Here is a 24098-nt window from a genome sequence, read left to right on the forward strand (position 1 = left end):
AAAGCCATTATCCCCTTTAGTCCGCCTCATGATCCTCACGTGAATCCGAATCGACGGACCAGATTTCCTCCGGGCCTCCCATCACTTTCCACGTCATCTGACAGCGAGATAGGTTGGCAGCCGTCTTGACGACTGACGTATTCCCACGTGTCTTCTTCTGGGAAACGGTTTAAAATAAGGAACGAGTCCGTGGAAGAACAATCAAAGAAGATTAAAGATAAATTTGCGTGTAACGATGAATGTTGACCAGCATGTCCATCGTCGTCTTTGGCGGCGGCGGAGCGGTGGTACAATGGCGGAGCAGCTCAAGGGCTCGCTCGTTGTCCCGTCACGTCAGGAACACTTTCGGCCGTGGAGGATTCTCACTGCGGGGATATTTATTTGTTGAATTCTCTGTTCTGCCTGTCCATTTAGACCTGCAGAGCGCACAGAGCACAGTGCCTGACTTTGACTGTGAATCTTTCGCCCGATGCTCCATCCTACTGTTACTGTGCTGCCTACAACCTCGAGGCTGTTCCATTGGTGAGTAATCGAGAACTTTTAAAGATCTCGTCTCAGAAATGTCCGCATTTTTGGGCCCTGTTTTTGTTGTTTGATGTAAAGACTGAGGCAATTTGTACTGTATTTTGCTTTGAAGCTTTTTTCTCTGGATGTACTGTGAAAATGGAGGTGAATTGAATGAATCGAGGAGATGATTGCTTGAGAGTTTGAAGTGTTGTGTTGGAAGGACGGGTTAGTGGAAGGGGAGAGGAGCTCTGTGGAAGAGCAAAGAGTATCCCGAGGCCTTTGGGTTGAGTTGTAGTTGGTTGACAGAAAATTGAATGTTCGGGGGGAGAGCCGGTTATGGAAGGTAGCTGAGGTTTCAGAGTCAAGTCCTAGTTTGCTTTGGAAAGTAGGATAGGAAGAATAGCTCTGTTGTAATCCTGAAGTCTTCGGTTTGAGTCCTAGATAATTCCTGGAATATGGGAAGATAGCTTAGTTGTAATACTGAGGTCTTAGGTCTGAATCTTAGATAATTCAGGGCAAATAATATGTTTGAGGGGAAGTAGCTCAGCGGTAATCTAGAGCGGGTCTTAAGATGGGTTCCTAGCTAGTTCATAGCTTGTTTGAGGAAGAATAGCTCTGTAGTAAAGTGTGGATTGTCTTTCGGTTTTATGGTGTATCTTAGCTGGTTCATGCAATATAACTCGCTTGGGGAGAAACCGTAGGATGTGTTGAAAACTCCCAAGCAATACCATATATAGGCTTCACAGCTAATAGATAGATAGATGGGTAGGTCTTTCAATGTCTTGGATGCTGCAAATAGCCTATGGTTTTGGTCTTCTACATTTCAGTCCTTTTCCCACTCAAGGAGATTAAAAGCATTCCTATCTTCTCAAAAGTTATCTCGGTGAATGAAATGTGCTAATTAACATGTGTCATTATATTGGCATGTTTGTTCCTAATGTCCTTGAAGGCATTACAATCCATAATGAAGTATCTGATTCCACTGTCCCTGTGTTGCAAAAATACTCTCCTTTTTATCCCATGTTTCTTCAGGTCTTTTCCACCTCCATATTTTGCATTTAAGTTGATGAGAATTGTTTCTTAGTTGAGTAATAAAATCTTGTCTTTCTACATAATATTGGCTGCTTTATATGCTTTCGTTGATAAACATACCTAGGATTGAACTCTTCAAGATCTTGTTTTTTTAATCCGTAGCATTTTACCTGATACGCAGTGGTGGAACTTATCTAAAAAAAAGCTTCCGTGTCTTTGTTTATTATGGGGCAAGAATTCAAGTAAATATTACGTTTATCCATGCATTTTCTGGTTTACTTAAACCATGTCTTTTTTTCTTCTGGTCATGGTGTAGGCCTCAGTTCATCTAAGTATCTCATGAGATGCACTTTAGTAATTTCCTTAATAGGATCTGCATAATAATGAAAAATGAGAATTGTTAAAGCAGTTCTTGGTTTAAAGGTAGGATCAGACAGATTTAGGAGGCTATTGATTTGTTACCTGTAAAGCAGGAATGATCTCACTTGTATGCTAGTAAATTATGATGCTTTTGGGGTTTACCTTGTGTTAACATTGTGTAGATGATATTTTATATTTCATGATTAAGTGGGCCATAATAGAAGTTCCTTTGCCTGCCCTGCAAGTCTCTACTTACCCACATCCAACGAAATTCTACCTCTTACCTCAAACTTATGGTCTACATGGTGCTGTCATCTCATTTCCTATTCTTGTCCCGAGACTCTCTCAACTTCTCCCTATCAGGGAAATAAATTCGCTGATTTTTTTTTTTTTTGAAACTTTCAGCCTTGTGAATCTCTGAATTCAGTTCTCCATTGCATGTTACTTGTATGTGACGAGATTTAGTTGATTGAAAGACACCCAAAACAGGTCTTGTGTGGTAAAAAAAATTGTAAAGCACAAACTACCCAGTTATAGGAGTATTAAATATATACCAAACTATCATCCCAAGTTTTCGTATGGCTCTAATTATATCTTCTTTGCAGCTGCACCAATGTTCAGTTTACCAGCTATATTTGTGCATTGGTTTTGAGATGGAATGCAATTTATCTTTTCAACTAAATTTTTTTCTTTTCTGCACCGCACACCAAAATCTCCTCCAACATCTTTAATTGCTGTCTGAAATGATACTTTATGGCAAATCAAAGTTTATTTAAATGTTTGTAAAGATAACTCAGCTGCATCTATACCTGAAAGTCGCTTGCACTTTGAATCATAAGAAATTAGATAAAACCCTAAACAATCTGATAATGGGACATTGCCAAATTGAAGAAAGCAATACATTGACTCAAACAGGCCCCTAAAGCTTGGTATTCTAGATGAGTTTCATACTTTTTACAGAAAGGATTTCAGAAGAGGCATCGTAGGTAGCAATCTATATATCAAACCATGATCATTATTTGATCTATACCTGAAAGTCACTTGCACTTTGAATCATAAGAAATTAGATAAAACCCTGAACAATCTAATAATTGGACATTACCATATTGAAGAAAGCAATACATGGACTCGAACAGGCCCCTAGAGCTTGGTATTCTAGATGAGTTTCATACTTTTTACAAAAAGGATTTCAGAAGAGGCATCGTAGGTAGCAATCTATATATCAAACCATGATCATTATTTGATTGTGGTTGTATTAGTTGATGATATCATCTTTGGTGGAAGTGGTGACAAAATTTACAAGGAGTTTGCACAAAGTGTAGAAAGAATTTGAAATGTCCACGCTAGGTGAATATCATTTTTCCTTGGTTTGCAGATTGCTCGGTTTGATAAAGTTATTTTCATTTGCCAAAACCAAGTATGTAAAGAGATGCTGAAAAGGTTCAAGATGGCAGACTGCAAACTAATCAGTACACCCATAGTGACAGGTTTTCAACTAAGTACAGAAAACAAATCTCCTATATGGATCTATATTTGTATAGATCCATGATTGGAATTTTATTGTATTGTATTTTATTGCATCTAGGCCTGATATCATGCAAACAATGTGCATGGTGGCCAGATTTCAAGCATCTCCAAAAGAAATATATGTGAACATAGTAAAACGGATATTCAAATACTTGAAGAGTTCGAGGGATTGTGGTTTATGGTGTCCTTGGAGTGATTATTTCCCTGTAGTTTCATGCACAAATGCTGATTGGGTAGGATGTGCTGATGGCAGGAAAATTCCAGTGGTGGAACATTTTTCTTTGGAGATAACTGGTTTCATGGCACAGTAAGAAGGATTCAGTTTCATTTTCCATTGCAGAGACAAAATACATTGCAGGTGTATCATGTTGTACTCAAGTGCCATGGATGAAGCAGACCCTGTGTTGTTTTTTTGTGCTCGTTTAACCATGGGCACCGATTTGCCCTCCCGGCCATAGAGAAATCAAGGCTGTCTCCCTCAAGCACTGCTTATTCTCAATAAAGCAGATTGTACGTGATATCTGTATTCATCTTTTTTGTTGAGAGGGGAAGATGCATTCTTCCATTATACCAATCAGAGCTACCCCTTCATCAAGGGACACTATTCTTTCAAGTTGGCCCCAATAATTAATTATACATTCTTATATAATTTATATATTAACCAATTATACAATTAATATTTATTAATATTATTGTGATAATGTAATTATATATCACAATAAATATAATATAATTATATTGTCACAACAAAAATATTATTGTATTACCAATATAATTATAATAAGTATATACCAATTATATTATCACAATAAATATAATTATACTCTGACAATAAATATAATATAACTATATTATCTCAATAAATTATTAAATACAATATAATTATATTATGACAATAAATATAATTATAATGATTATATTACCACGATAATTATATTACTTAATAAAATCATTTTTATCAATATAATTATTATATTATCAATAATAATGATATCACAATAAGTATATTATCACAGTCTTTATGTTATTTGTGTTGGCCTAAAGGAATCAGACCATAGCAACAATAACATTAACACTCCCTCTTAGCGAGGGAAGAATTCTTGTCAGTTACTAAGTTATGAAGTACTATATACCGTGGCTACTCCTAGAGGGTGGGTTCATCATGGCTACTCCCACGAATGGAAATGTGAATGAACACAAGTACTCATCACATAATCACTCAACATGATGTTCATCATGGCTACTCCTCCAGGATGAACAAACACATGTTTTAAGTCATTGAGGTTCTCACATGACATCCACTATAGCTACTCATAGAGGGTGGAAAGAATAAGTGCACCAGTGCCCATCACAATATCACTTAACGCAATGTCACCATCTCATCATGACATTCACCATAGCTACTCCCAGAGGGTGAATCAACACAACTATTGAGTAATGGAGTATCTCACATGACCTCCATCATGGCTACCCCAAGGGTGGGTGGACCATAGCTGCTCCCAGAGGGTGTAACAACATATTTCACCTCAGACTTCTCCCTTATAGAGAAGAATACTAAGTCATGGATTCTCTTACTTGTCATCAACCATGGCTACTCCCCAAGTGTGAATTCATCATAGCTACTCCTAGTGGGTTGAATATGGGTTTTCACCTCAAACTTCTCCCTCATAGAGAAGGAAAAGAGTGCAATAATAAGGCTTTCACTTCAAACTTCTCTCTCACGGAGAAGAATTTATTAACAAGGGATTGCAGCTCAAACTTTTCCCTCACATAGAAGAGTTCATTAACAAGGGATTGCACCTCAAACTTCTCCCTCATAGAGAAGAATTAATTGTAGTACATCTTGAGAATCCATTGATGCTAAGACTCCCTCTCAACAAGGGCTTCATTCTCCACAATTCCAAGCTTGTTTCAAATATGCACAAACTTCTCTTAAGCAAGGGCTTGGTGAGAATATTAGTCGTTTGATCATCAGTGCTAATGTACATCAATTGAATAGCATTCCTTTGCACAATATTTCTAATATAGTTATATTTGACCTCCAGAATCCTTTGTTTTGAGAAGAAACAAAGGGTTGGAGTGTGCATCACTCTTGATGAATCCCAAGCTCACCAAGTATCTATTTATCTAGGGATATCATGACCTAGGTGTCCACATAAAGGCCTTTAAGCCATGTGCCTCCATCCTATGAATCATGGTCCTCTAACTAATCAGTAGAGAAGCCATCTTGACATGGTCTACTCTCTTTGAAGCAATATGACCAAGATCCTCATAAATCAAATGAAGAATATCCTCTAGGTGCTCCTTTTGAATCTCAAGACCTTGCATCAACCTCTTGACCTCTTCGTCCAAGGTTGCCTCTAACAGATTGTCAGACTCCCTCTAAATTTTAATTCTATTTCTTTGAAGAAACTGATCTAGATGTATGCCATCAACTCAACCTTATGACAGCAAGGTGTGTCTTTCAAGATCAAGCCAATTATCAACAATTATGATTCATCAAGGAATTGCGATCTTGATAACGGGCGTCTCCCGTGGCTAGTATTGCACAATGGTATCCATAAGACCTGATCAAGTTTGCATCCTTTGTCTTTTTCAACACTCAAAATTATTAATATTAGCGGTGAGCCAATCTGAAGTTCCAATGACATACCACAGATCGTCAACACTTAATGGCATTTGTTCTAAGATTCAACGGTAGCAATTCTTCTTTCTTTGTTGTAGTATGCCATATACTAAACTATCAAAAGAATCCTCACAAACATTCTCCTAGATGCTAGAAATGAATAATACACCAATCTCCACAACTCTGCTCAATGATGCCTTCAAACTCCTCTAGATATAGCAAGACAATGTCTAAATATTCATAATATCACTTAACACATATATTCCCAGCAATGTTGTCTCCCACATTCACTGCAGAAGTGAACCCACAACTTGCAACTTTTTTCTCCTTTCTTTGATTTGTACTACTCATGATGATCCGATAAAGAGAATTCTGAAGTCAACCTTGGAATTTGATGGACTTCCTCCTTTAGTGTATTGTAGGATCAAAATTTCCTCTAACTGGCATGAAACAATGCACTCAACAACCTGATATTTTTATATAAATCTTCAGTTACCCAAGATATGTATATCACTCTCTAGTGATGATGTAAGTTTCTGGTAAATATTTGTTTCTACTGGTTTTTAGTTATATGCTTGTATTACAGAGAGAACCAAGTCATCCAATCCACATGATGTCAAATACAAACTACTTGGCTTCTATATTGCTCTAAGTTACATCAATGTTTTTATATCAGCTGGTTCGATATGTACTTAATATTTATCTTTTTCTTGGTCAAATTGTCTTATATTGTCTGAACCTCATCAAGTCTATGGAAAATAGATCATCCTTCTTTCACCGAGCACCTCTGCAAATAATTTCTGTATCCAGATCCACCACCCTACAAAATCTCAATTGTACCAGTCCAAATCTTGTGTTGAAAGAGATGGTAGACGATATATGATATGATAAAATAGCTCTAATCTTGTTGTCTTGTCCAAGACTAGTTTTCCAATGGTCATAAGACAACCTAATGTCTTTGTAGGTTCCGTGTGATTAGCAACACTTCATTCGTTGGTATCGCATTGTATAATAATCTGAAATATAGTCACTGCCACAACTTTGAAGTATAGCACATAGATTGGTTTAACTGAACAATAATCTCTTGCATAATATATTTAACCAAATATATTAACAGATTGCACCAATGATACAGGCGATAGTATGAATGTATCAGTGTCAAATGTGTTGTAATAAATCATGGCACAAGTCATAGCCTATCCAGTGAGTCCAACGACAAATTCAATTGGATTGGGTACTATTCTCAGCATTGGCAAGCATTTGAAAACAATATCCTTCTATTTTACTTTATAACGAAATAGGTGAAGGCAAATCTTCCAAACAGAGCAAATACTTTGTAGTACTAACATCGTAGATGACTAAAAGACCAGTCATAAGGACAAATCTAGTAGTGATAGATATTGAAGCCTTGTTTTTATGTGATATCGAGAGCAACCTGTCTTTCGATTTAAGGTGACAAGAGGTTTTATCTGGGCCATTGAACAACATTCCATAGAGACCACCTACCAACACATACAAACACATACAAAAGTTCAATAATGCTTTTGACGACATAGAGGAAGGAATTGTTTGATAGAAAGAATTGTCATTACAGAACAACACAAGTGTTTTGAAAGCATCAAGTTGAGGCAAGAGACATCTAAACATCAATTCGTTCTATCTATTCACAAGTGGATATTAAATCTTTGCTAATAAATTGGAAAGTTTGTTTGTATTGCACATGAAGGCACATAGACTCAGACATTTTCTTCCTTCTTTGTGCCCAATTATTCCTCCCAAGCTTTTCTTTGATACCATATTGTTTTTCTATGCTCATTTAACCACAAGCACTGATTTGTCCTCTTAGCCATAGACTACATGATTGTCTTCCCCGAGCATTGCTAGTTCTCAGTAAAGCAAATTGTGTGTGATATCTATTTTCATTTTTTTTTGTTGAGAGGAAGATGGATTCTTCCTTTATACCAAACAAAGGTGCCCCTTCACTAAGGGATGCCACTCTTCCAAGTTGGCCTCAACAATTAATTATATATATCTCATATAATTTATATATCAATAAATTATATATCAATACATAATTATGTTATTGTGATAATATAATAATATTATTACAAGAATATAATATAATTATATTATCACAACAAATATAATTACAATATAATCAATATAATTATAATTAGTATATACCAATTATATTACCTTGATAATTATATAATCTAATATAATAATTATAACAACAATAATATAATAATTATATGATTAATATAATTATTATATTATCAACAATGACCAGTATACTTATTATATCACAACCTTTATGTTATCTATATGCCTAAAAGAATCTGACCATAGCCATATTAACATGAACACCCCGAAGGATACCCAATTGGAGTATAATAATCATATCCCCATTCTTTGTGATAGCACAAGTACACTCAATATCTCAAAGAATCCCAACATATCAATTGAGTATCGCTTTTTGAGGAGAAAGTTATTCAAGAAGAGGTCAAATTGAAGCATGTGGCTACAAAGAATCAAATTGCAAATATCTTTGCCAAACCTCCCCAAGGAGACATTTAACCTTCTTAGGCACAAGCTAGGAGTAATAGCAACTTCTTCCTCTAAATGTCCAAGGTTGAGTCTTCATGCAAGGGTATTTTAATTTTCAAATCAGAGTTTTGGATTGCCCTTTATTATTGATGTCGAAGGGGAGTTGCATAAAGAGATGTAGAAAACAAGGAGATATGTAGAAATAATTAATATTTTAGTGAGAATAAGGCAAGCAACAAAAATAAAATATAAGAAAATATTGCGCTTTATATTTTTCAGTTAGAAGCATCACACTCATACAATAATTTAATCACCTACACTATAGGAAACTTTCAAAACAAATTTCCCAAATATATTGAGTTGTTTTACAACTCAACACATGTACCACTAATACAATAACTTGTACAACAAACTATAACGGACCTACAAAATTATTATTTTATGCCTTCTATGATGGAATATTTCCAGTGCTGCCCAATAATGCATCATTCTCCAAATGTGGATAGTGGACCAACAATACAGATGTTTGATGGTCACATTTAGCAGTTAAACATAAGATATGAACAGGGATATGCACATCTAATTTTGGCAAGTAATAGTGGACCTATTCTCACTATACACACTATACTTTAATCCAAGGATAGGGACAACCACCTACACCCATGGATCCAAGGATAGGAACTGACACATCCAAGGTCATACATCAAATTTGGATAGGGACAAACACATCTATAATCAAGGTTATGTATAAGGCAGACACATCCACTCACAAGAATTATTATTGGGGGGACACACATCCAATCCTAATCACCAAATCTTGTGATTGGGGACAAACATTTCCACTCATTGACATTATCTAACAGATGGGAACGTACACATCAATTCACAACCAATGAATATTAGTGATTGGTGACAAACACACCCAATTACTTACATCATCTTGTGAATGGTGACTAATACATCCATTCACAAGCAACTAACAATTTGGTTGGGGACAAACACTTCCAATCACAAACATGAACATTTTATTTGATTTAGGAAATATACGACTCACTATTTTTTGTGTGGAGGGTCTTTATTAACCACCTCAAAAAGGCATTCTTCATCATTTAGAGCCAATACCTTACTTGTATTTGGCTTGTCATCAAGGAGATCCTTGGCACATTTAGTGCAATTTGTAATAATGCATCCCTTCTTGCAATAGTAGCACAAAATTCTATTCTTGAAGAAACAAATTTCCTTTGATGTAGAGGAATGGTTCGGCCTATTTTTCCCATATATGTAATTTTCTCTATAGTTGAGTCAATTTCCTTAGCACTTTCATTAATCAATGTAGATATTCTTCTAGGGTAGCATCTACTTTGTTTAACATTGAAACAATACATTGCCATAACTAGGAGGCATGCTTCTTAATAAAATCTCTTGAATTTTTATTATCTACTTAGCACTTATCCCAGCTAGTTGATTCCACGGGGATCAAAACTTATTGACATGTTGAACAATGTTATCAACTTCCATCATTTTTAGCTAAAACAATCTCTGCGTTAAACTCATCCTTGCACTTGTTTCTTATGATCCAAACCAAGAATTCAAACTCTCCCACACTTCCTTTGAGGCCTTTGCTAGGTTGATATGGTAGAGGTGTGCATCTAACAGTCCAAGACCAATTAAAGCTATCGATCTCCTATCCTTCACAGTCCTTTGAGCCTCCATTAACATTAGTTGGCCTTGTTGTTGTTCCACTTACTACATCCTACAAATCCTTTTAAATAAGGATCAACAATAGTTTGATTTGCCACATATAGAATTCTGAACCATCAAAATGTTTTTTGTTTTTGTTTTGATAGGTAAAAGGCCTATCACCAAATAATAATATAAGGATATCTTCATACTTGAATAAGAACAGTTTGTGTTCATTTTATCCTTATTGTCTTCTTGGTTCATTCCTGCTCTAGACGATGATTACGAATTTCCTTCAATGCAACCTGAAAGATTCTGGGTCTTGACTAAGATCTAATATTAGTATATTCAAAGAGGAATAAAGATAAAATAATCATATAATTCTATACAATCATAGCAATTAGTTACCCTTTATAAAACATATTTTTATCATTTCATAATCAAGAATAAATCCATAACATCTATTATTCTGGCTGCAAAGAAATATATAGACTTTCTTTTCACATGAACATATAAGATACAGACTTATCTCAACCCTCTTTTAAAATTACCTACTTAAAAGGGAACAAGGTCAGAACAACACAAAGAACAGAGCCATCATAGATCTTGAGGATGGATGCATTCCCTGAGTTATGGCATCCTAAGAATCTATGCATTCTAAGGATACAGTAACAAAAGGGGAAAGCTTCCCCACCTTGAGAGAACTTGGCGAAATGCCAGCCAAATACATGCTTTCAAAACTACTACCTAGCCAGGGAATAGAATAATGAGGAAAGAAGAAATGGTTTAGACCAACCAGACTTAGTAAAGGATTAAAAAGTCTACAGACACCTTACCAGAAATTCACAATGGCAGGAAAAGCTTCAAACTAGGTGAGGCTATACTCATAGAAGAGGGCCACAATAAAACAGGAAAGGGCAAAAAGAAAAACCTTCAAAATTTTCTATTAATGTACTATTCTTCTCTTACTCTTAGTGTCCAAAGAGTTGCTTTGTCGTCAAACTGTTTTTCCAATGGCAACTCATCCCAATAGTTTTGCAATGTAAATTATTTTAAAAACTAGTATGATGATAGCCTTAAAGTTCAACCATGTTTCAATATCTTATAACCATCATAATACAATTTAACAATCAATTAAACTATACATTAAATGTGAAATATTCCTACAACATGAGAACTATAAAGACCCATTTTATATACATCAGCAAATGGATGTGAAGAAGACATTCTTAAATGGGGTAATTGAAGAAGAGGTATTCGTTGAGCAGCCAAAGGCTTTTGTGATCATGAGAAGGAATCACATGTGTACAGATTGACAAAAGCTTGGTATGGCCTTAAATAAGCTCCATGTGCATGGTATGAGAGAATTGATCATTATTTATTGAGCCTTTCAAAAGAATGATGCTGATCCAACACTATATTTCAGGGTAATAGATGATCAAAGCCTTAATCTTAGTACTTTATGTTGATGATTTGTTTTTCATCGATGAGGATGGTCTCATTATTAAATGCAAGGAGTTAGCTTCTGAAGTTGAGATGAAAGATCTTGGTTGTATGCACTACTCCTTTGAACTTGAAGTATGGCAATGGGCAAATTAGGCTATTGTGAGTCAAGGGAATATGCTATTGATACTTTGAAAAGATTTGGTATGTTAGACTGTGAGTCCATCGCAACTCTCAACGGAAGTAAATCTGAAAAGGTTACATGAGGTTGCAGCCAATACAAATGTGGTTGATCCCACCACATACAAGCAATTAATTGGCTCTTTAATGTATTTGCCAATTTGGTTAATATTAAGCTTGATATATGTTATGCTGTTAACACTCTCAGTCAGTTCAGAAATACTAGCCAAACATATTTTGAGATATGTACATGGTACAGTGAGATATGTTCTGAGATATTCTTCTTGTGAAGAGATGAACTTGCAGTGTTTTTCTAATTCAGATGTAAGATGTGTGCTTGATAGTAAAAGTTCTTAAGGTTGTTTTAGCCTAAGTTCAACTATAATTTCCTGGTGTGTTTTGCTCAGACTATAGCTAAAGCTGAATATGTTGCATCTTGTGTGGCTGCAAGAGAAGCATTGTGGCTTCACAAGCTTCTTGCAGGACTGATTTGACAACCTTTGGAACCTACAATGATTCTTTGTAACAACCAAAGCTGTGTAAAGCTTTTGGTTAATCCTGATTTTCATGATAGAACCAAGCATGTGGAAATCGAGTATCATTATTTAAGAGATATGGTTCAAAGGAAAGCAGTAGAACTCAAGTACATTTGCACAAAAGAGCAGACATTGAACATTCTCACCAAGCCACTTCCTAGAGTGAAGTTTTCTTATTTTCGAGATAAGCTTGGTATTGTGTAGAATGATGCTCTTGCTGAGAGAGTCTCACTATTGTGATTCTTATTCATGTTGTTGATGCATTCTTCTTTATGAGAGAAGTTTGAGGTGGAAGCCTTTGTTAATGCACACAAACTATTATTGGTTAACACAGGTATGAAGGAGCTCTCTCACAATTACCAAATCTTTAACAAATCCCCCCTCATTCTTTCATGGTTGGAGATCTTTTGGGCTATCAATAGTTTCTTTATAGGGGTTCGAAGGAAATTAGAATTGGATACCTTAGCCATTCTCTCACTTTCAGACTGCAATAGGGTTCCCTACTAGTTGTTTTCCCTACTTGCCATCATAGCATGGTGCCCTAAAGCTGTTCTCCCTTAATATGTATTCCCTTTTTACCCTTTTGACAGACTTGTTGCAGTTCTGTTATGTATCTTATTTCTAGTTCCTTTGACAGTTGAATGATTCGTTATATGTATCTAACTGCTAGATGATCAACACTTGATTCTTCGCTGTTGTTTCATCCACTTCATCGATCTCTTATTTGATGGATTGATGTTGTTTATAAGTACATATTTTGCTGCCAATGATTGATGATGTCTGAAAAACTTATCTGCTCTTATGGATCAGTGCTGGCAATCCCTGGCTGAATACCTCTCTTCAAGGAAGTCTTTTCTTATATATATGTTTACCTTTCGTTGAAGAGGGATGTCTCTTTGATGGATATATCCTTTGTCAACAACCCCTTTTTCATTATAACCATTGCTCTTCCATAACTGCTGCACATTAAGCTATGAAATGCTGCCATTAATTTCTGTCTTGGCTTAGTTACATTCATTGCTGCTTTCCTCTTTATCTCTGCTCAGTAGTAATATCACCACTACCTTACCCCTGCTCATTAATTTGTCACCATTGATCTTATTGCTACTTCTATCTGATTATATGTCTTCTGATTGGGTTGATCTGCCCTGCTGATTTGGTTGATTTGTTCTTATATCTTACTTTCCTTTATATCCACTCTTAATCGATTCTTTCCATGAATGCTTGTCCTTCGATATGTATATAGCCTTCTTTTGTAGTGGAGAAGCCTTGTCCTATCCAAGGCCATATCTCTGCAGAATTGTCACATCGCTTCGCTTACACTAATCACATCTTCTCCTTTAATCATGTCTTTGTTAATATTAACTAAATCGCTCCTTGCTATTTTTTGGGAGTTAATCACTAATACATTGCAGCTGTATTAATACTTAAGTTATTCCAGGTGATCACCTGTACATAATAATAATAGCTCTAATAACTGCTGCATCAGTTTTGGTAATGGCTGCTGCCTTAAATACGCTGGGGTTTCCTGTTTCAGTGTTCCCACTGAATCATCATAAATTGGTAATCACAGCTCCTCAATATATGTATGTATGTATGTATGTATATACATAAATATCTTAACACACACACACACACACACACACACACACACACAGAGGTATATATGGATAGATAGATAGATAGATAGAGATATGTATGTATATGCATATATGTATACATACATATCTATCTACCTATCTATCTATAGACATACATATGTACATATACATATTCACAACACATGTTTGGATTTAGTGATTAATGTAGAGGTTGGCCAGCTTCTTGGCCAGCCTCTCTTAATAGTGTTATTTCTCTCTATATGCATGATGGCGGGGTTTATGACAAAGTTCTAGAGGCTGTCTGCTTCAATGCAGGATAGTGAAGCTTAGGAATTTCTATTTTTGTCTGATTGCACAAAATAAAAGTTTGAGCATTTTATTCATTTCTCTTTGGCTCCATTGTGGAGTTTAGAGGAATGCCCTCATTTTTCAAGGGCATCTCTATGTTGGGTTCTCATTTCGTTCAATCCAATAAGGCAAAGGAAGAAATGCAGTCTTTTCATATGCAAATTGCTTTAACTTTTACTTCACAGAGGGTGATTTGGGTCAAAACTACAAATATATGTATTGCCAACAAGAGGAAAAGCTGCACAAATATTGTTGTGAGGTGTTTGTCTGCCATGCCCCTGCAATATAAAATATATTAATGCCTAAGAAATTTGTCTTATTTATAAGACTTCTCAATTTTGTGTAGGAAGTAATATACTAAGCCAAAGACTACAAGGAGGATGATTGTAAGGTTTGGCTCTGGATTTAACCACCCAAGATATAGATGCATAATGGAAATCAAAATAACAAAAGAGAATGAATATGACAAGATTAAATTCTATTCTAAACAAGAATGCAGTAGAATAGCTTGAATTAATTGAATTCACTTCACTGAAATATTACAAAGGAGACCTCTAGTTGAATGGACCAAGGTGAGAAAATAAGATTACGACAAGTGTCTTTATTAACACTCAGATTTTTACAATCGTTTTGAAATAAAATTTGTTTTTGGATTCAATTGTGTATGTGTTTTTAGCATCAACGTTTCAAATCACACTCTGTGATCGATCATCAGGATGACAATGCAAGAATAAAATAGCAAAACGTGTGACATAGAGACAACTTAACACCCACCAAAGTTGAAAGCCACCCAGATCTAGAAACCTAATTGAAAGAACAATAACAAGAGACAATGAATGTGTCAAGAGTAAATTGTATTTTCACCAAGAGTGCAATAGAACAACTTTAATTAACTACATTCACTTCACTGAATATTACAAAGGAGACCCCCTAGTTAAATAGACCAAGATGATAACATGGGAGTGCATAAGACGATGACAAGTGCATGATTCAATATTTAGTGAGACAAGATATCACCCACCAAAGGTGGAAATGTAAAAGTGCCATAGGTCCACTAAAGGTAGATCACCCTCCAAATGTGACAAGTGATAAGTCCACCAAAGGTGGAAGTTCCATTTTAGGTGGAAAAGTGATAATATCTTTGAAAGTGGGAATATTCTTATTGTGAGGTTGACACTTGGATATGTTGGTTATGTGTTGCATCGATGATAAGTTTGTCATTGATATATATATGTTTGGGCACATTATAGACAAGGATTCTGTACATTGTAGAGGTTGGATTGGGCAGCGAACTTGGGTTATAACAGGTTAAGGATGCAAGCTTAGGATCGTGTTGAGGAATGTGTTCAGATACTACATCTGTATTCATGTATGTTTTGATTTAGTATTTCATAAGGTATAGATCATTTTGTGAAGACTAGTGGCAGGCCAATGTGTAGTAAAACAGGTTGCAGAGATTTAGTTGTATCTTATGAATGAGATGGAGTTAAGGTTAGCGAGCTTGGATTGTGGCTCAAGACATGTTTGTTATGATATGTTTGTGTTAGCACATCTTGAAGATCATTTTGGCAAGCTTGCTGAAGTGTAATGTGCAATATGTTCACCGATATCTGACTTTGTGTTGGGAATTATTTTGAAGTTGTAAATTGCATTGTAACGTGTGGGAATCTTAATTTAATTCTTAATGAGGTCCTATGTAATAATTGTGAATTGGGAAAGCCCTTATAGGCTGACCTAATTTGGCTAGGATAGCGGTATAAAGGAAAGACGTTTTCCTTGGGTGTTAGAGTGACTTTGTATGTAATGTTTGTATGCTGAGAATGTGAATTTGATTAGAGCAGAAAAGATGATTGAGTTGATTTTGGTTTGGGAACCTTAAAGGAACTATATTGGCAACTGAGTTGCAGTTTTCGTTAGTTCACTCTTTGGATTTGTTATTGTAACATACTATTTTTCCTAAGCCAATAGAAACATCATTTTCTAAATTAATTCTGATTTTCATAACAAAATGACAAAGGTAGTTATATTCGTTACTTCACTTGAAAGGAAATCTACCAATTGATTTCCTTATACAAGGGTAGATAAAGATAACAATAATATAATAACGATCTTTTCTAGTTCACATGGAAGGAAACTACTTTAACTTTCATAACTAACTTCTGCCAATACATTCTTTAGAAACATCATAACAATTTATATATATATATATATATATCTCCAAAACATTAAAGTTAAGATAAAGGAATGTAGGAAAGGAACGAGTTTCATACATGTAGCAAATAATTGTCACTGTGTTGTGCAAGCCTCGACATCTGGTGAAGAGGAGAAGCATTGGCATGGGCTTAACCTCCCAACTGCGGACCTTAACTTATCCTTACACAATCTCATTTGAGAAAGACCCTCCCTACCTCGGGGTTAGGCTTGGGGCAATGTGGTCTTGCCACCTAAGCATTTTGGTGTTAGAGTGTCGGCTGAGCAACATACAAGGTAGTGGATATCCTCCATCAACTTCCCCTTTGTTAGCTAGCACTTTAACCTCTACTGATCGCTTGTGACAAGCATGCCACTAACCTAACTTGGCCAAGGATTTCAATGGACAATTAATGTACCTGGTCACCCATTGCTTGACTTGACCATGAGATGACTTAGTATATATTGTTCAATTATTTAATTTCTTTCGTTTATTGACATTCATTTGTTCTTGCAAGGATGCTTCTCCTCCCCACCCATTAATGCTTGACCCTTCCGGTCTTGGGTGAATCTTGGGAGATTTTGAGCCATGTATAATGTAAATATCATTTTATAATTTCAGATTTATTTCATCCGATCTGATCTTATCTCAGGGATATATGATCCATACCACTATATAAGTCAGATCGATGTATCATGCAATATATAGGTGCTTGCTTTAGATATTCATGCACAAAATATGCCATTTGAAATGTAATTGTCAACACCCAATAAGCATGGTAACAAGAGAGATTGAAAAGTTTCTATTACTTTCTTTAAACAGCATTTTATAGCCTTTTTTATGGCCATTGTTGCTTTATTCATGGTCAAGGATGAACAATAATACTATAACAATTCATTTACATCATTGATTTCAACATTTGAATCAAACACGAACAGAGAATTTATGGCAATAAAATATGAGCAATGGTTGCATGACCTATAGTTGGTTTGATGCTCTGTCTATCGTAACTTGAGAATAATGAGCTCCAACACAATGAATGCAATCTAGAAACTAATGGCAACTGCATTGATTTTATTCACAGCTTTTGATGTTCACTATATGATGCAAAGGTTTGTGATATGCTAACAATGGAAGTTGCAATCGGCTTGAGGCTGTGAGAGAGTTTTTGTTAAAAAACATAACTTTAGGAACAATTGTGAGAGGAAAAAATGCTTCTCAGGCAGTGGAGAGAGTAATAAATAGATCAAACACACGTTTTCTCAGTTACAAGAAAAGGGTGGCGGTGCATGGCCATTCATTGGTCACAAGTAACCGCCAATTTTTAAATTTTAAAGAAGCATAAGCCGATGTGAAGGTGGCTATTGCTCCACAATATAGAGCCAATAGTAAAGATAATAAAAGGTTATCTTACCTTTTGATTTTTATATTCTAATATATTAGCATCATGCTATTTAATTCACCTCTAATTGTACGTACATGTGTACATGTGTGTGTGTGTGCGCGCACGTGCGTGCGCGTGTGCGTGAATTGGATCATGAAATTCCTTGTATCAAATATTGATTTACGCACACATATATGTAATTGCAAGTACAGATGTTAAGATAACATGGTGTCAATATATTTAGACTTACATTTTGGAGACGACTTAGTGATCTCAAATATAAAAAGGTAACCAAATTTGTGTTATCTAAATGTTTGATGTTTTGCTTGTATTGATAACTAATTGGGTAGCTCATGATTGTCCAAGGTATACTCTTGCTTGCCTAGCCATTAAATCCTTAACCAGGATGGTTGGAACCCATACTTGATGGCATGTCAATGGACCTTTTTAAAAATCTTGTTTAGCAATGCTTTCCCCTCCTCTTGTCTTCTGCTGCATCCAGAAAAGAATATCCACAATAATAACACATTCCTCAATCTTAAATCAAGATAACTATAATCAAAGTATTTCGTAATTGTCACAGCAGCTAACCACCATACCACTAACAACTATTTTTATAATTTCTTGAAATGTAAATATTCATTTCAGTTGAATTGTAACGAACAACTAACAAGTCAATTTCACATGAATTAAAACGGTTAACCATAATTTCTATTTCACAAGATCATAACATCTGATTGTTTTAACTAATCAATTGTCATTCACGTGAAATATATAATGGCTATATGGTTATTTTAAATAAACAAAAAATTGGGATGTAACAGTTATCCTGAAGATTTGTTGTATACAGTTGTTGAAGCAATTTGGACAATGTGTCCAGTTGTTGTCCTTCAAGCTCCTAATAAGGCCAAAACCTTCTGATAAGGATTCACACTCTCCTTATATGGACTAATGTATTGATTGTATCGTAATTGACTCCTAATAGGGTCATATCCTTTCAAAAGGAATATTTATATTAGTACATCCTCTTGTGGGTGCCATCCCCACAGGGGTTTTCCCTCTGATTAAGGGTTTCCCTAGTTAACAAATCATTGTCATTGTGCATGTTTTATCTCCTGGCATTGCTCACTATTTTGGTTATTGAAGATGGATTTAATAAGTTGAATTTAACTTTGATTTGCTAACAATTGATTCATCGCCCCTCCCTTTCTTAGTTGTGTGGGTGGACTTCACTTTCTAAAATTGGTATCAGAGCATCAAGTCCTCATCGATAAGGAAGCTTAGCAGCTTGAGGAGATCCATGACATTGAAGAAGGAAAGTTGTAAAATTTGATGGAGAAAACTATGAGAATTGGAAGGATAATATGAGAACTCATTTGATCTGCATGGGAAATGATTACTAGATGATTACAAAGACTCAGAAGGATGTCAAGGAAGAAAAGGATCTACCTACCTTTACTAATGAGGAGAAGGAAATCCTTATGTACAACATGTATGCTAGAGAAGCACTGATCGCTGCACTTCCAAAAACATAATTTGTTGAGGTAAAAGGTCTACAACTTGCTTTTGATATTTGGACAAGGTTAGATGCACTGTATGAAGGAGATAAATATGCAAAGAAGTCTAGGCTACAAAATTGGAAAACTATGCGTGAAAATGCAAGGATGCAAGAAGATGAATCGGTTAGGTCATATGTTCAAAGAATCATTGAGATTGTTGTAGGCATAAAAGGTTGTAGATGAAATATATTTGAAGATGAGGTATGTTACAAAATTCTGAGATCATTGACACCTGCTTATGATACTATGGTGATTGCAATAGAAGAAGTCACTACAATTATGCTAGATTTTAATAGAGAAGCTTTGATTGAGGAACCTAGAGGAAATGACTTTAAATGGTTTACAATGACCTTACAAAACTTTATTTAACTAAAACTATAAGCAAAATTCCTCAAAAATCACTTTTTGCCTATACAAGGCTAATGAAAATGTATAGTGTGCTGCACCACTAGAGAAGATCAAAGGACCGCCAAAGTATGTTGTAAGGAATCACCTCGAGGAACATATAATTGGTAGTACAAATAGAGCAGTATTAACAAGAAACAATGTAAGAGAGGAAATATGTTTGATATCACAAGTTGAACCAAAGACTATGGATGAAGCATGCAAAGATATATATTTGGTAAAAGCTATGAAAGAAGAACTTGATCAAATAGAGAAGAGCAAGATTTGGGAATTAGTCCGTCGACATGAAAATAAGAATGTTATTGGTACTAAATGGGTTTTAAGGAGCAAAATGAATGAGCAAGGTGAAGTACTAAGAAACAAAGCAAGATAGCTATGCAAAGGATACTCACAACAAGAAGAAATTGATTTTGAAGAAACACTTGCCCCTATTGCAAGATTGGAAGTAGTAAGAATGTTCTTAGCATATGCATCTAACAAAAACTTCAAGGTATATTAGATGGATGTTAAGTCAGCATTTTTGAATGACAATCTTGAGGAGGAAGTCTACATTGAACAACTTGATGGTTTTCCACTTACAAAAGACAAAGACATGATTTGCAGATTGAAGAAGGTATCATATGGGTTGAAATAGGCACCTAGAGCTTGGTATGCAAGGTTGGATAGACATTTACTAAGTTTGGGTTTCAAGAAAGTTAATGCAGATGGTAACATGTACTTAAGGACAAATTTAGATGGACCATTGCTCGTTGTTGTATTTGTTGATATTATTTTTGGAGGCAATGATGAGGCTAGTGACTTTTTTTTGAAGAAATAAAGAATGAGTTTGAAGTGTCTATGATTGGTGAAAATAAATACTTCTTGGGATTGCAAATAACTTAGAGTAAGGGTAAATTTTCATATCATAGACCAAGTATCTAGAGGATCTTTTGACAAGATTTGGATTGGAGAACTATAAGCCAATTGGTAAGCCTATGGTCACAGGATGTAAATTATCAAGCAAGGAGGAGTTTCCCAGTGCTATGCAATCAAGGTACATATCAATGATAGGAGGATTACAATATCTAACCCACACAAGGTCAGACATAGCAAATGCGGTTGGAATTGTTGCAATATTTTAGGCAAACTCTAAAGAGACATTTAGCAATAGTAAAACGGATATTCAGATAGTTGAAGGGAACATCAGATTTTGGGTTACGATATGATAGATCAAATGATTTTACTTTTATGTGCATATACTAATGCTGATTAGGCAGATAATGTTGATGATAGGAAGAGCACAAGTAGTGGCGCATCCTTTCTAGGAGGAAGATTGGTTGAAGAAACAAGATTGCATTTCACAATCTATAGCATAAGCAAAATATGTGGTAGTTGCAAACAATTATAATTAGATCATATGTATTATGGATTAACCAAATGCTGAAGGATATAGGTATTGAGTTTTTATAACCTATTATTATACATCGTGATAACACTAGTTTAGTAAGCATGTTAAAGAATCTAGTTAAATGCTCAAGACCAAGCACATTGCTATTAAGTATCATTTCTAGGAGAAAAGGTTGCAGAAAAGGAGATTATATTGGAATATGTTAGTACAAAAGAACAAATAGCAGGTGTCTTTACTAAACCTTTGTCTAAGGATACATTTGAGTACCTTAGAGGTATGCTTGGGGTAATGTCCCCACTCGATTGAAAATAATTGATGCAAAATTGCATCAGTCCAGTGCAATTAGAGCATTACTCATGCATTTGGACTGGATGCTTGATGCTACTCCTATGAGGGAGTGGTTGCTTTGGGTAGAGTTAATTCAAGAACTCTTGTGAATATTTTGGTATAACAGTGTTTGTTGGCACTTGGTATGATTGGTTTGATCCACTATAGGTATAATTGTGAGAGCACTTTAGATTCTCAAGTTGTACATATTGACACCTTTGTCATTGATGTTAATTGGGGAGAGTAATACATGAAAAACTCAAAGAAAAGAATGTATGCGTATGGGGGAGAGTATGCTAAAGGGAGAATAAAAAATATATCAAAGCATGTATAGGGTGTATATGTTGAAGATATTTAGAAAATTGTATTCAATTGATTAACTCTTGAGGACATTGTTAAAAAAATAGTATATCTTTTTGGGTTGATGGTTTTTCATCATATGTTGCCATCAATGACAAAGGGGTAGATTGTTAGGATTACAAAGGTTGTTGGTACTTGGATAGGCTTGTTATGTGTTGTGTTGATGACAGGTTTGTCATTGATGTCAACATATATATGTTTGGGTACATGACAAACATGGATTTTGTACATTCCATAGGTTGGATTGGTCAACAAAGTTGGGATATATAATAGGTTAAGCTATGCGAGCTTAAGATCATGTTTAGGAATGTGTTTAGATACCACGTCAACGTTAACCTATGTTTTGATCATAAGTTACAAATAATTTTGTGAAGACTGGTAGCAAGCTACTATGCAATAAAATAAGTTGTAGATATTTGGCTATATCTTTTGAGCGAGATAGAGTTAAGGTTAGTGAGCTTGGGTTGTGGCTAAAGACATGCTTGTTATGATATGTTTGTATTAGCACATCTTGAAGATCATTTTGGGAAGGTCGTTAAAGTGTAACGTGTAATATGTCACTAGCAGCTGACTTTGTGTGGGAATTATTTTGAAAGTTGTAATTTGCATTGTAATGTGTGGGAACCTTAATGTAATATCTTAATGAAATCCTATGTAATAATTGTGAATCGAGAAAGCCCTTACAAATTAACCTAATTAGTGGTTAAGATAGAGTATAAAGGAAAGATGTTTTCCTTAGGTGTTAGAGTGACTTTTAATGTAATGTTTGCATCTAGAGGATGCGATTTTGATCAAAGCAGAGTAGAGGATTGAGTTAATGTTAGTTTAGAAACTTCAAAGAAACTATATTGGCAATTGATTTGCAGTTTTGGTCAGTTCACTCTTTGGATTTGTTATCCTGAAGATTTGTTGTATATAGTTGCTGAAGCAATTTGGATAGTGTGTTCAGTTCTCTTGCTTCAAGCTCCTAATAGGGCTAGAACCTTTTGACAAGGGTCTCAAAGTCTCCTAATAGGGACTAATGTACTGATTGTATTGTAATTGACCCCTAAGAGGGTCATATTCTTTTACAAGGAATCTCTATATTAGTACATTGTCTTGTGGGTGCCATCCCCACCGGGGTTTTCCCTTTGAACAAGGGTTTCCCTAGTTAATAAATCATTATGTCATTGTGAATGTTTTATCTCTTGGCATTTTTGGTTTTTAAAGTTGGATTTAATAAGTTGAATTTAAGTTTGATTCGCTCACAATTGACTCACCCTCCACCCCCAACCCCTCCTCTTAGTTGTGTGGGTGGACTTTCTTTCTAACACTTCTGTGGCCCCTAAGTAAACTTAGGTAACATTTGTGTTTAGAACTTAGGAGTAAAACTTACTAGGCACAACACTTAAACAAGTGCAATTATGGAAGAATGTACACAAATCCAAAAATGCAAGATGGGTCTTGGCTACTAGGCCTTGTTAGGTACCCAAGTAGAAATACAAGACAATCTCTCACAAATAAAGAAAATGAGAAAACCTAGTGGGAAAAACTCCTCAAAAGAGCGATGAAAACAAAAAATACTTTGAATGATCAATGTGAAGAATACAATCCCCTATGAGGAAAAAGTCCTCCCATAAGAGAAAACAAGAGAGATCATGAAGCTCCCCCTAAATGTAGAATCTCCTGCAAAGATGGTCCAATGATCTTGAACACTCCTCCTCTTAGGAGGAAATAGAGTCAATGTTGCACAAGGAATGTCAAGGTGTGACAAAACTAGGTACTAATCTCAATGAAGAACTAATAATAAATCACTTTTAATGTGATGAAGATTAGGCATGGAGACACTTATATGAGCATCAACTAGATACTCAAACTACATACATCATCAATTGGGGACATATATCAAGTCTCACAAGATAGGTCCTCACATATTGTCAAATCAAGCATCGACAAAGTACAATGAAGTCATGTGGCATTTTAGTTTAGAGCATTACATGGTTCATGCAAGAGATTATGTTGATGTTTTGTAGTTTTTATTAGATATTACCCATGAGATAATACTATTTGAGATATATATAATAATGATTCATTGACATGTTTCTTCTTGGTTTATTAT

At 35.3% G+C, this 24098-nt stretch overlaps 1 protein-coding gene across 2 annotated transcripts in view; it reads left to right on the plus strand.

Moving 5' to 3' along the window:
• The first annotated feature begins 204 nt into the window (after positions 1-204).
• The window catches only part of LOC149542335 (LRR receptor kinase SERK2-like), an 84115-nt gene continuing 60221 nt past the window's right edge, over positions 205-24098 (plus strand). The window contains exon 1 of one of the 2 annotated variants that reach the window (XM_089797307.1): positions 205-522. In XM_089797307.1, the coding sequence (XP_089653433.1) occupies positions 240-522 (283 nt within the window). In that variant the 5' untranslated portion in view covers positions 205-239. The remainder of the gene's footprint in view (positions 523-24098) is intronic. The other variant, XM_089797308.1, reaches the window with a different exon arrangement.

The sequence above is a fragment of the Cupressus sempervirens genome, chromosome 8, assembly GCF_028749045.1.
Source record: "Cupressus sempervirens isolate cs-2001-9-10 chromosome 8, ASM2874904v1, whole genome shotgun sequence".
NCBI lineage: Eukaryota > Viridiplantae > Streptophyta > Pinopsida > Cupressales > Cupressaceae > Cupressus > Cupressus sempervirens.